The sequence below is a fragment of the Penaeus monodon genome, chromosome 39, assembly GCF_015228065.2.
Source record: "Penaeus monodon isolate SGIC_2016 chromosome 39, NSTDA_Pmon_1, whole genome shotgun sequence".
In the NCBI taxonomy this organism is placed as follows: domain Eukaryota; kingdom Metazoa; phylum Arthropoda; class Malacostraca; order Decapoda; family Penaeidae; genus Penaeus; species Penaeus monodon.
The window spans coordinates 7,024,440-7,037,689 of NC_051424.1; the positions used below are offsets into that span (position 1 = coordinate 7,024,440).

Consider the following 13,250-nt stretch of genomic DNA (forward strand, 5'->3'; position numbering starts at 1 on the left):
AGACATTACAGGTCATAGAGCATTATGATAAATCACTGTGGCGAAAAAGTTTTAAAATGACTTACCGATTAGGATAAGAAGGAAGAGGAACGGATAAGAAGAGACCATGTTGAGGGCCATGATGGGAGGTGGTCTCCTAGCCCCCACCCCCACCCCCCACGACAGTAACGAGCAGGGGATTGAGGGGGGGGTATGTAATATACATTATGTATATGTAAAAATACATAAACACACACACATAATATGAATATATAAACGTACACATATTGTATACATATATTTTCTTTTTGCCTTTTCTTTTATATCTGATGTCACGGTTTAATTTATCACTGTTGCAAAAATGTATCAATTTGCTAACAAATTCAAATCAGAATGTAAAAATCATATGCAAGATTACTTTTTAGTTAAGGAGTAATAAAGGGATACTGAAACTAGGTAAATATTGTTTTATGTATATTCAAAAATGTAAAAAAAATCATCTGTACAGGATTACATTCATAACATAAATAACTGGCAACATTCGCGGTTCACAAGCATTCCAGGTTTGCACATGTTCATGTAATATGTACATCCATTTGTTCAATCTATTATGTACACTAATCCCTTGAGTTTCCGACGCTTTACGCCGCCAGGTAGGTTTCAGGGTTTCTTCTGAAGAACTACCGTGTAGTTCCTTAAGCACTGAACATAACAATTTTATTATAATAAACTAGGGAAACACACTATGAAATGTGATAAATGATAGGAAGGAGATACCCGCAGAAAACCAAATTAAATATAAAGAAAATATATACGAGTATATAAGTCTATAATAATATGAACGTAGTCCGGTACAGCATGTCTTCGGCAGGCTGCCTTCGGAATGGGTCTCCGTGAGTATCGAAGTGTCGGCAGGAAGCGCGTCCTGCCTGCGCCGGGTGTCGCGAAGCCTTCCTGCCCCGCCTTCTGTGGCCCCTCTCGTCTCTCTCCTGCCCTAGTCCCAGCCTCCTCCCATCCACGGGGGCTGCTATAGGTGCATGGGCGGCGCCTGAGGGAAAATTGCCTGGGCGGCATTGATACTGTGCATCATCATGGCTAGAGAGTTGGCCTGCATATTGCCATTTTGCCAGGGAGCACGCAGGCCACCGATCTGGTGCAGACCACTCCCAGGGCCCGGCCCAAACAGACTGGGGCCCCCTAACCCCCCGCCGCCCACCTGGCTGCCTCGCGGGTCTATTGGCCCGCCCATCACCATCGGCCCATTCATTCCCACGGGCCCACTCATCCCCGCTGGCCCGCTCATGGACCTCGGGTCCTGCCGGCCCAGGCCGCCGCTCCCAAAGCCGAGGCCAGACGTTATTCTGGGGTCAATGATGGAGCTCCTGGGGACGTTAACCGCCGGAGGCTGCTGCATCTGCTGCTTCCTGCCTTCCCTGGGGTCCCTGGAGGGCCGCGCTCTGGCCTCGCTCCTCATGTCGACGTCGCCGCTCCCAAAGCCGTGGCCAAGCAGCTGCCGCATGTCCACATCTTGGGAGGCGTCGCTGGGCGTGGAGCGGTTGGAGGGCGGCGAGGAGGGGGGCGACGGAGGCGAGGGCTCGCGCTGGCGGGTTGGGGGGCTCGCCCTGGAACTAGAGAGGGCGTTTGTAGGAGCTGCCCGAGGAAGCCGACGATGGTCTGGAGGCGTTCGCCTCTTCTATGGGATGGCCACCGGCACTCGGGGCCATGATGGTGTCGGGCATGATTGGTGCCAGCAGAGTGGCCAGGCGCTCTCGCATTCCCTGCACGTCGTTGCTGAGACCCTGCAGACGCAACACCAGGTCCTCAGGCGGCGAGTCTGGCACGTTCCCCAGGCAGCTGAGTACCAGCTCCACCACCTGTGGGTGCTCCAGCCGGTCGTAGACGGCCCTCTCCTTGGGCGAGCAGCGCTCCGCGAAGGGCGCGGGGGAGTTCTTGCCGCTGTTGCTGGTGATCAGGCTCTTCAGGAACTCGAAGTGCGAGCTGACGTCACTCTTCTCACTCTTCTTCGACTCCGGCGTCGACCTGCCAGAGGCGGGCGGCGTGCGGGCGCCCTCCTGCTCCGCCTCCTGAGGGGGCGTTGACTGAGCTTCTAGAGCCAGTCGGGGGTCTCGAGGAGGTCGCGCCGCCTTCTGCGTCCTCGGGTCTCGGCCTGGACGTGGCTCTCGGTTCTCCCTGGGGTCTCGGCTCTCCTTGGGGGCCCTGTGTTCCCTGGGGTCCCTGCTTTCTCTGGGGTCTCTGCTGTCCCTGAAGTCGCTCGGCGAAGTGGGCTGGTCTTCCGGCGCGGCGTCCGCGAGGTCGTCTTCCCTGGGCCTCTTGCTGGGAGGCGTGTTGCGGCCTGTGATGTCGTCTTCCGAGGCGGTCACCTGCGCGGGCCGCTTCCTCGACTCCTGCGGCGGCGCCCAGTGCGAGAGCATTCTCCGAGGAACGCCCACCGTCACCATCATCTCGATGAGGCGGCCGCGCAGGCTCATGGACTCTGTGCGGCGCAGCAGGCGGAACAGGTTCCTCTGCAGCATCTTGTGGAGGGTCCGCACGTTGTGGTCGAAGAGCGTGGGCGGCGGCGACGCGATCTGCTGCTCGATCAGTTCCGTCACCGGCTGCCACAGGTCGGGCTTGTAGCAGGCCACTGTGATGAGGGCGCGGATGGCCACGATGAAGGCCGAGCCGCCCACGTAGGGCGTGGTGATCAGTCCTTTGAGCGCCGCCACGCCCTGGTCCACCATCTCGGGGCTCTGGGCAGCGACGTCGGGGTAGCGGGACACGTCGGAGAGGAGGTGCGCAACCAGCGCCGCCTCCAGGAAGCGGATGATGTGAATGATGATGCCCTCGTTCTCCCCCGCAGCCAGCAGCGCCATCAGCTGCTCTGCCACGCTCTTAACGGCCGGCCACGCGCCCTTAAATGTCGCCTCGTCCAGCTCGCCCGTGGCCAGCAGCTGCAGCGCGTGGCCGGTACACGTTGGCGAACACCCGCACGGTGCGCTTGACCACGCGAGGGTCCGGGTCGGCCAGCAGGTCGCGCAGACCCGACACCAGGTCGGGCGCGCTGAGCATGGCCGCGTATTCCATTACGCTGCCTGGAAAGAAAAGGAAAATACGGTTAGTTTAGCTGTCATTTCCCTGTCGCGTCCTTGTGTGAAAGGCAATTTACTTCACAGATTGTAGGAAACGGGACAAGGCAGGCAACGTCGCAATGGCTTCCCTCATAACCACTGCAGTGTTCGCTAGAAAATATGGCTTCACCGAAATGAAATACGACCGTAATCTAAGGTTATTTTGTTAAATCAAAATGTCAGTAGTACTTCCGTTGTTTACAATACATTGTATTTTCATTTTCTAATCTCCATAAGTAATCCATTTTTTTCTCGAAAATATTTACTCTTCCTCAGCTATAATGTTAAATTTAATAAGTCTACTCAACAGTTATTACAGACGCAGTAAAACCTTTCAAATATGTTACTAAAGTCCTCCCTCCCGACTACATGCTCATTTTCTGTGAGCCGATTCCCATGGCGGACTAAAATAAACCGTAAATAATGGTTGCTGGGATTAATGTAGTAACACTGCCCTTAATACAAACAATGACATGGATTTTACTTTTCCAAATCTTTGTACGTATGTATTTACTTTTCTTGTTACCGTTAATTATCAAGCATGTTTCAAATAATGATCACATTTCTTAAGAGATAGATAACTTAGCTATTTTAACAGCAATTCACTTTCACTCTCATTCCTTCCTCCCTTTCGTTTTTTGTTTTAATTTCTTTGTCTCCCCTCTCTCTACCTTCTATCACTCTTACTCTCTAACACTTTCCTTTCTTTCCCTTCCCTTCTCTCTCTCTCACTATCCCCCCCTCTCCTCTTCTCTCTATTCCCCCTTTCTTGTTCCTTTCTTCTTTCCCATTTCATTTTCTTTCCTCCGTCTTTCTCTTATCCTATCATCACTCTCTCTCAAACCCTGATCCTTTTAGCCATTCTATCTCTCACTTCTCCCCCATCTCTCTCTCTCTCTCTCTCTCTCTCTCTCTCTCTCCTCTCTCTCTTTTTTTTTCTCTCTCTCTCTCTCTCTCCTCTCTCTCCTAGGCTCTCGACTTGTCTTTCTCTCTCTCCCTGCCCCTTTATTCATATTTGTTTCCATTTTTAACACAATGGGGGGAAATGGAAGGGAAGGGGGAGACTAGGAACTAGGGAAGAAAGAAGGAGGGAGTGTGAGTGAGAAGAAAGAGAAGAGAGAGGGAGAGGGTAAGGGAGAGGGAGAGGGGGGAGTGGGGGGGTGGGGGAGGGGGAGGGGGAGAGAGAAAGATAGAGAGAGGAGAGAGAAAAAAGACAGAGAGAGAGGAGAGAGAAAGGAGAAAAAAGACAGAAAGAGAGAGAGGAGAAAAGAGAGAGAGGAGAGAGAGGGGGGAAGGGGGGAGGGGAGGGAAGGGGGAGGGGGGAGAGGGGAGAGAGAGAGAGAAGAGAGGAGAAGAGAGAGAATGAGAGAGAAGAGAGGAGAGGGGAGAGGGGAAGAGAGGGAAGGGAGAGAGAGAGAGAGAGAGAGCGATGGGGAGAGAGGAGGAGAGGAGAGAGAGAGGGAGAGAGAGAGACAGGGAGAGGAGAGAGAAGTCAGGAGAGGAGAGAGAGAGAGAGGAGAGAGAGAAGCCAGGGAGAGAGAAGAGAGAGAGAGGAGAGGAGAGAGGAGACAGAGAGAGAGGAGAGAGGAGAGAGAAAGAGAGAGGGAGGAGAAGAGAAGAGGAGAGGAGAGAGAGAAAAGGAGATGGAAAGAACAGAGAGAAGACAAAGGAGAGGAAGACGGAAGAGAGGCAGTGAGAGAGAGGGGAGAGGGAGAGGAGCGAGGATGGAGAGAGGAGAGGGGGAGGGAGAGGAGAGGAGCAGGGGAGGGAGAAGAGAGAGAGAGAGAGAGGGAAGACAGAGAGAGAGGAGGAGGAAGACGAGGAGAGAGGAAAGAGAGAGACAGGGAGAGGAAAGAGAGACAGCGAGAGGAAAGAGAGAGACTACGGAAGGAGGAAGTCAAAAGAGAAACGTACAAGAACCAAAACAAGAAAACTCGAACAAAACGAGAGACAAACACATAACTGCTAACTTAACACTAGCGCAAACAGAGGTGCAAAAGTCTTAACACTGTGTATCACTATCATTGTCTCTGTTGCCACTGCTACTCCTACACTTGGCACAGCAGTGAAGTGCAAAATACACACACACAACGTGAACAATAACACAACACACTTCCCGGTGACTCCATCCCTGCTAATCAAACAGGTGCTTTTTTTTAAAAGTTCGGGTTAGATATGCCAAGGCTAATCACTGATGCGAAATAATGAGCCATAAAAAAAGAAAAAACTTATCTCACGTCTTCTAGCGTTCCTTGGCAAGAATAACCCATCACCACTCATTAATCATTTGGCATGCTATACTTCTCGCCCATTTTCTTTAAAGCTCTTGCTGTGTCTTTCTCTCTCTCTCTCTCTCTCTCTCTCTCTCCTCTCTCTCTCTCTCTCTCTCTCTCTCTCTCTCTCTCTCTCTCTCTCTCTCTCTCTCTCTCAGGTGCTACACAAAAGTGTACTCGATGCAAACTGAAAGCTCCACGAAAACACAGTGAAAAGGAGAGCAGCCTCCCCAAGTGCTACAGTGCCCCCGCCCCGCCCCCACGCCCCCAACCCCCCATGTGCTCCCATGACCCTCCACCAGCCCAACCCTCCGCCCTCGCACGCGCCCGTGACCGCGCGGCCGTGGCGGCGGCGGCGGCGGCGCCCTCCTCACCTTGGCTACAGCCTCCCGAGGCCATCCTTCTGAGCTTATCTCATGCCAACCTGTGGACAAGACGTTGAGAATTCGGTTACTGTCTTGCGGGATGAGCGGAGGCTACGGAGGAGGGAAGGGGGAGAGGGGAAGACGAGAGCGGAGGAGGAGAGAGGAAGAAAAAGAGGGAAAGAGGAGAGGGGAAGTAAAAAAAGAAAAGGGAAGGGTAGAAGGAAAAGAAGGAGAAGAATGAAAGGAGGGATGGCAAGAAGAAGGGGGGGGGGGAACTGAAGGAGGGAGAAGGATAGGAGGAAAAGAGGAAGGGAAGGAAGGAAAAAAAGGAAGAGGAGAAGGGTTGGAAAGGAAGAGAGGGAAGGGAGGAGGAAAGGAAGGAAGGGAAGGGGGAAACGGAAGGAAAGGGAGGAGGAAGGAGAGAAGAAGGGGAAGGGAGAAAAAAGGAGGGATAAAGGGGAGGAATGGAAAGAAGAGAGAGAAGAGAGAGAAGAGGAGAGGGAAGGAGGAGAGAGAGAGAGGGAGAATGAGAAGAGAGAGAAAGAGGCTATGAACATGGACACTCGAGAAAAGGACAAGAGGAGAAAAAAAAGAGGAGAGAAAATACAAAAAAGAAATGGCCAGACAAAAAAAAGAGGCGGCGAAGTTTCAAAAATCCAAAGCAACCCCCCAAAAAAACAGAACAAGCAAAAGCAGGGATGGGGCGTGCCAACCCATAAAAGCCAGCGGCGTGCCTCTCCGGAACATCCCCAAGCGCCATGGCCCAATCCCCCTAACTCCGAAGCACACGCAAGCCAATCACGTCGCATGTGGACGGACCGAATCCCGAACGCCACCTGCCGCGCTGCCACATCGAGGCAACTACCGACAACACCCTGTCCATCCTCCCTTCCCTGTTCTCCGCCCTCGCCCGCCCAACGCCACTCACCTCCCTCGTACCTAAACCTCCAAATTAACCTGCGACCGCGTCCCTCCCACAACTTCTAGATCTAAGCAGTACAGTCCACTACACAAACCCCCCCCTCCCTCCCCTTCCTCTTCTCCTCTCTCCTCCTCCTCCTCCTCCCTCTCCTCCCTCCTCTCACCTCTCCTCCTCTCCTCATCGCCTCCCACTCCCTCTCCTCTCCTCCTCGTCGCCTCCCTCTCCCTCTCCTCTCCTCCTCACCGCCTCCCTCTCCCTCTCCCTCTCCTCTCCTCCTCACCGCCCCCCCCCCCCGAGGAACGCACGATATTGATCTGTCCTGTTGCTGTTACGCCCGTAATGATTAGCATCACCGCACGTGTTGCTACGGAACGATCTGCCTTTGCCACGGCGCTCACTCACACGTCCCAATCTGCCTCACGCGCGCGCGCACACACATGCATTCAGTCACACAAATTAACAAGTCGAGACACCCATTCTTTCGTCATGTGTCTGTCTGTCTGTCTGTCTCTCTCTTACACGCTCCGTGGCGCATTATCTTCCTCTCCGCCCTTACACGTGCCCCCCCCCCTCCCTCTCTCTCTCTCTCTCTCTCTCTCTCTCTCTCTCTCTCTCTCTCTCTCTCTCTCTCTCTCTCTCTCTCTCTCTAACGTACTGCCTTTATCCTCGTTCTTATCCTTTCCTTTCAATCTACTTTTCACAGCAAAGGTAATGCTGAGAAAAGTGGATGGGATACAGAACGAGATGAAGGAGAGTTGAGAAAGAGATTGGGAGAAATGGAAAGATTAAGAAGAGACTAGAAGCAGAAATAAGAGAGAAGAAAAGAGGACAGGGGGGGGGGGGTAAAGAAAAGGAAAAGGAATGCAAAAATGAGGGTAAAAACAAGGGAAGAAAGAGAACTAAGAATAAAATAGAATAAGTGAAAAGGCAAGAGGAGATGATAAGACAGAAACATGAGAACAACGAAAAAAAAAGGAGAAAGAAGAAAAATATGACAAGAGACAGAACAACACAATAAAGTTCCCCCAACCCCCCCCCCCTCCGTTATGCACGGGGCGGAGAGGCGATGAAGCAAGTGAAACGGAAACAGCGCCGGTAGATGGCAGCGCCGCAGATTGAAGAAGATTCGTTTTCGACTTTTGCTTTTCAAGGCACGTCTCGAACAAACGAACGAACAAACACAATACACGCACGCAGCTTTGCGACAGAGAATAATGCATATAATCAGGTATCAGATTAGGTGAAGCTTCACGTTGACGTCGTTCGGCATTGTCTTCAGTCTGGATATTTATCTATCTATCTATCTATCTATCTATCTCTCTCTCTCTTCTAAAACAATCATGCGTATCTAGTTTAACATGCATGGGTAAACTGATCCATTATGCGTGTAGACTCTAGAATAACTCAATAATTATACTAATAAATGTAGTAGTAGTAAGAATCCCTTTTCCAATAATTACCACCACAAAAACCATCAGTAAGTCATAGTAATCAAAAACATTAGTAAAACCGACAATAATGAAATTAAAAAAAAAAATAAATAAAAAAAAAAACAGAAACAACGTCGCACATCCTGTGACACAACAGCCGTCCCCCACAAAGAACGCACGGGGACCCCACAATGACCCCCCCCCCACACACATATACACACGTGCGCGCGACCGACGTCACATTCTCTCGTCACACCAGGACAAAACGATTGCATCTAATCTGATCTAACCTCATCTTAAATTTTCTCTTTTCTGTTCACTCTCTCCTTCACACATGACGTTAATCTTAAATACTCTTTTTCCTTCCTAGACCTTATAAAATTATCTAATCGTGTCTGTCAAGTCTTAATATACAGTACACTTGCGCCGATGATTCCACGTGAGCACAGGAATATAAAGTAAATTGCTTCAAGAAATGGCTCCGTGTTATTGCAAGCAAATATTGATCTGCCAGTGCGAGTATTGAGAGCGCAATGCCCGGAAGTGTAGGTGGAATAGAGAGGGAAGCAGAGGAGGGAGGGGGAGATGGAAAATCAAGAAAAGGGAGAAAAGAAGAGGGTGGGTAGGAGGGAGGGAGGGAGGGAGTATGGGAGGGAGTATGGGAGGGAGGGAGGGAGGGAGGCAGGGAGAGGAGCAGCAGCAGAAGAAAAGGAGGAGCAGAGGAAGAGGAAAAGGAAGAGGAAGAGAAAAGGAGGAGGAGGAGGAGGAAAAAAGGAGAATTAGGAGGAATTAGGAAGGTAGTAGGAGGAACAAGAGAAAAGAAAGAGAAAGGAAATGGTTAAAGGAGATGACCTCAGAACAAATAAAGTAAAATAAAATAAAATGAGAGAGAAGGGGGGAAAGAACGGAGAGAATGGAGAATCTACGAATAAATAAGGAAAAACGGGATAAGAATGAATAGAACGAAAATCGGCAACAAAGCGCAGAAAATGAGGATAGCGTCTCTGTTAAGCAAGCCCCCCCCCCCTCCCACATACACCGAAATTGCAACAACGTAACAACACTGCTGGACACACGACAAATGTCAATGACAAAATAAGTGTAAAAAAAAAAATCAGTAGTGTACACAGAATGAAAACGAGTGATTATATATATATATATATATATATATATATATATATATATATATATAGAGAGAGAGAGAGAGAGAGAGAGAGAGAGAGAGAGAGAGAGAGAGAGAGAGAGAGAAATAAAGGGAACATCACAACACAATACCCTTTGTGACACCAGCCCCCCCCCCCATCCCCGTACCCTCTGCTTTACACCCAACGGAAGACTAAAAAACGCGAAGACGAAAAAAAATAACGAAATAATAACGAGAACAAACGCCAAACAACGAGAATATCTACACAACAGAAACTTCCCTCCTCCCGATAGCAGCCCCCCCACCCCCACATTACCCCCTCCTCATCACCGGATATAGAATTCAGATATTCGATATCTCAGTCTGGATTCAGCCATGAAAAATGTATGTCTGATTGTTATTACAGAGGCGAAGCACTCCCGATAGCACTGGTACCCTCGCTAGTTTGCTCCCTGTGGCATTCAACAAAACTGGTAGTTGGCTAGTCTGGTATAGATGCGCCACACTGAACCGCGTGTTGGTGTATTTGGTAGGACCGCGGTATTACGAATAACACGTTGGTGTGTGTATTGCTATTAGGTTGTGGCAACATGATCCCGCGGGAAAGGCATGGTATAACCGTGGCATTATAATGCATGCGTTGGTACTTGGGGTATTGTGGGCTGTCGCATTCCGAACCGCATGTTGGTGTATCTGACTGTGGTCAGTTGGTTACCTGTTCGTATCTTTGGTATGACTGTGGCACCATGTACACCCGTGATTATTGTAAACTTTGGGTTGATGTGGTCCAAAACAGTGCATGGGCAGTGGCACGGTTTGATAGGAACTTGGGGGTACCTGCGCTGTGACACGTTTGTAAGAACAAGTCGACGGCGTGGGTGGCTTATCTGAACAGCAAAGCCTGATAGCAAGTCCTTACCGGCGCCGTGCCTTGTAACTCATCACGTGACTGGTATCAGTGTCTCGGCTCGTCTTTTTTGAGTCGGTTCTGCGGGGGTGAAGGAAAGGGAGAGGAAGAAAATACTGATAGATACAGACGCACGCAAAGGCGCGAGCGCGCGCGCATACACACACATACACGCACGCACGCACGCAAACAACACACACACACACACACACACACACACACACACACACACACACGCGCGCGCGACAGAGTGTGGGGGTGGATTCCCGAGCACCACACACACACAACCGTGACACAATAAGAATGCATAAACACCGCTTTCGATTTACACCGCAACTCACACATACTATTTGACACCATGCGTTCTGAGACTCTCTCCACACTCACTCCCTTGCTTCTTGTCAATCAACCAAATAATATTGGTGCGTACTCAGAAAAAATACACGCACACACACATTTTATATATATTATATATATATATATATATATATATATATATATATATATATATATATATATATATATATATATATATATATATATATATATATATATATATATTATATATATATTATATATATATTATATATATATATATATTATATATATATATATTATATATATATTATATATATATTATATATATATTATATTATATTATATTATATATATTATATATATATATATAATATATATATATATAAACGTGTATGTGACTGTGTGTACGTACGTATATACGTATGGACGAATGCAGGTTTATACATAATTAAACATAAATTTACACGCAAATAGATATGAGAAAGAACAACGAGTAAAGTAGTAAACACACACACACGAACACCACAGGCCTCCAACGCGCATCCCAACGCCATCGGTGATGCTTTCGCGCCGCCGCCCCTCCTGGGAAACCGCCTGCGAGTGCGTCCTTTGATCGCGTCTGTCGCCAGGGCGCCGCGGCCGTTCGCGTGGGGAAAGGGAGGCTTAAAGGAGAGCTTGCGTTCGGTGTCCGCCCCAAGTGGATCGGGCCACACCGTGCATACACACACAGCTCACCTGAGGGGCAGGGAGGGGCAGGTAGGGGTGGCTACCTCGCTCCACCCTTGTTGGGAGGAGCGGGAGAGGGGGGGAAGTGGAGAGACTGAGGGGGAGGGGGAGGGGGGGGGGAGAGTGAAAGATAGCAGGGAGGAAAAAGAGAAATGGGATAAGAGATAAAAAGAAGGGAACAGAAGAGACCATGCAGCAAAACAGCGAGGGATAAAAGGGCGAGAGAAGTGCGGAGAATTAGGAGAGGAGAGTGCCGAGAGAGAGGAAGAAGTGAAAGTGAAACCAGTCCCTGTGTTTTTTTAAGAAGACGCTGGAATACACGATATCGAGAATCTCTCTCTCTCTCTCTCTCTCTCTCTCTCTCTCTCTCTCTCTCTCTCTCTCTCTCTCTCTCTCTCTCTCTCTCTCTCTCTCTCTCTCTCTCTCTCATGCAAATAATAATAATAAAATCGATAATGATAACAATAACGATAAAAATAATGATAATTATAACAGTAATATTTCCAGTAAACAATAAGAAAAGCAACAAAAACAAAACGAACATCGCCAAAAATAAATAAATAACAATGAGAGCAATAACCATACAAGCAAAAGTAATTATCATACACTTCGACTTCTTGCACCGTTAATATAATTCCTCGCTGTATCGATAGCGACATCCATCACCCTCGCTTACAAGCCACAATCCCACCAAATCTCTCATCACACTCCTCATTTTTGCCCCCGCAACACACACAAGCATCATCACTTCTCTCTCTCCTAATCAAAACCACCTCTAACGAAGGAGACAAACCTCTATAACGAAGGACACAAACCTCTATAACGAAGGACACAAACCTCTATAACAAAAAGACAAACTGAACAAAGGGATTATCGGCCGTCACGAGGAGCGGGGACACGGGATTGGTCCGCTGGCGACCTCGCGGGCTGGCGACGCGAGGATCACACACGAACGAACGAACATGTGCAACTGTAATGATAACGGAGATAGGAGTTAGAGGGGGGAGGGGGAGGGGGGATGAGGGTTGGAATTGGGGTGGGAAAAAGAGATGGAAAAATGGCTGCGGGGAGCGGAGGGAAAGACGTGGAAAAGGGGGTTGGGATGCAGAGAGAGGAAAAGGAAGGAGAGAGGAGAGGAGACGGACAGGGAGAGAAGGAGGGGGAGGGAGATAAGACGTGGTGAGAGATGGAAAGGGAAAAAGAGAAGATGAGAAGGGGCAGAGAGGAGAGGAAGCCGAAGCGAATGAGCAAGCGCGTCAAGGTAAATTATCCCCCCCTCCGTCTCTCCTATGAAGTCTGTAAGAACAAGTGTTCCTTGGGACCGCGAGAACAAAGTCAAAACAAAGATAGATGAACATACACATGCTGACTGCAACAGCTGTCGAAGACTCAATTGATCACTTAATAATTTCCATAAATACGTGATTTATATATTTATATAATTATATATATTGCACACTTGCACAGAGACACATACTCCCCCTATCTCTCTCTCTCTCTCTCTCTCTCTCTGTCTGTCTGTCTGTCTGTCTCTCTCTCTCTCTCGTCAGTCTTACACACTTGTGACAAGCGTCCAGTCGTACCGCATGCACAGGAGACACAAGTGTTCAACCCCCACCGATCATAAGCTACCGAGCCACAGCTGCACGGCAGATGTTCATCCTTGAGAGGGAGGGAGGGAGGGGGGGGGAGGGGGGGAGGGAGGGGGGGGGAGAGAGAGATAGAGAGAGAGAGAGAGAGAGAGAGAGAGAGAGAGAGAGAGAGAGAGAGAGAGAGAGAGAGAGAGAGAGAGAGAGAGAGAGAGAGAGAGAGAGAGAGAGGGGGGGGGGGAGAATCACTTTGACTTCACAGTTTTTGTCAGCGCAGACTCTTGTTCTGGATAAGTACATCACTATTTAGCCGCTACCCTTTCACTCTGCTAATCACCGCTGACCACATAACCTCATTCACAACGAGCTGGTTGCTGTGAGCGCTCCAACCAAGGCAATATCTCCACAAACGGTTGCATTCCAAGTGATTTGCTGCTTCTCTGAACATTCGTACACTTTTACAAATATA

At 49.2% G+C, this 13,250-nt stretch overlaps 1 protein-coding gene across 1 annotated transcript in view; it reads right to left on the reverse strand.

Annotated features, from left to right (window-relative positions):
* Positions 1–440: 440 nt before the first annotated feature.
* Positions 441–13,250, reverse strand: part of LOC119597626 (serine/arginine repetitive matrix protein 1-like) — a 19,345-nt gene continuing 6,535 nt past the window's right edge. Inside the window, 4 exon segments of the mRNA XM_037947221.1 lie at positions 441–1,624; positions 1,626–2,942; positions 2,944–3,071; positions 5,755–5,804. Coding sequence (XP_037803149.1) covers positions 1,007–1,624; positions 1,626–2,942; positions 2,944–3,071; positions 5,755–5,779 — 2,088 coding nt within the window. The 5' untranslated portion in view covers positions 5,780–5,804 and the 3' untranslated portion in view covers positions 441–1,006.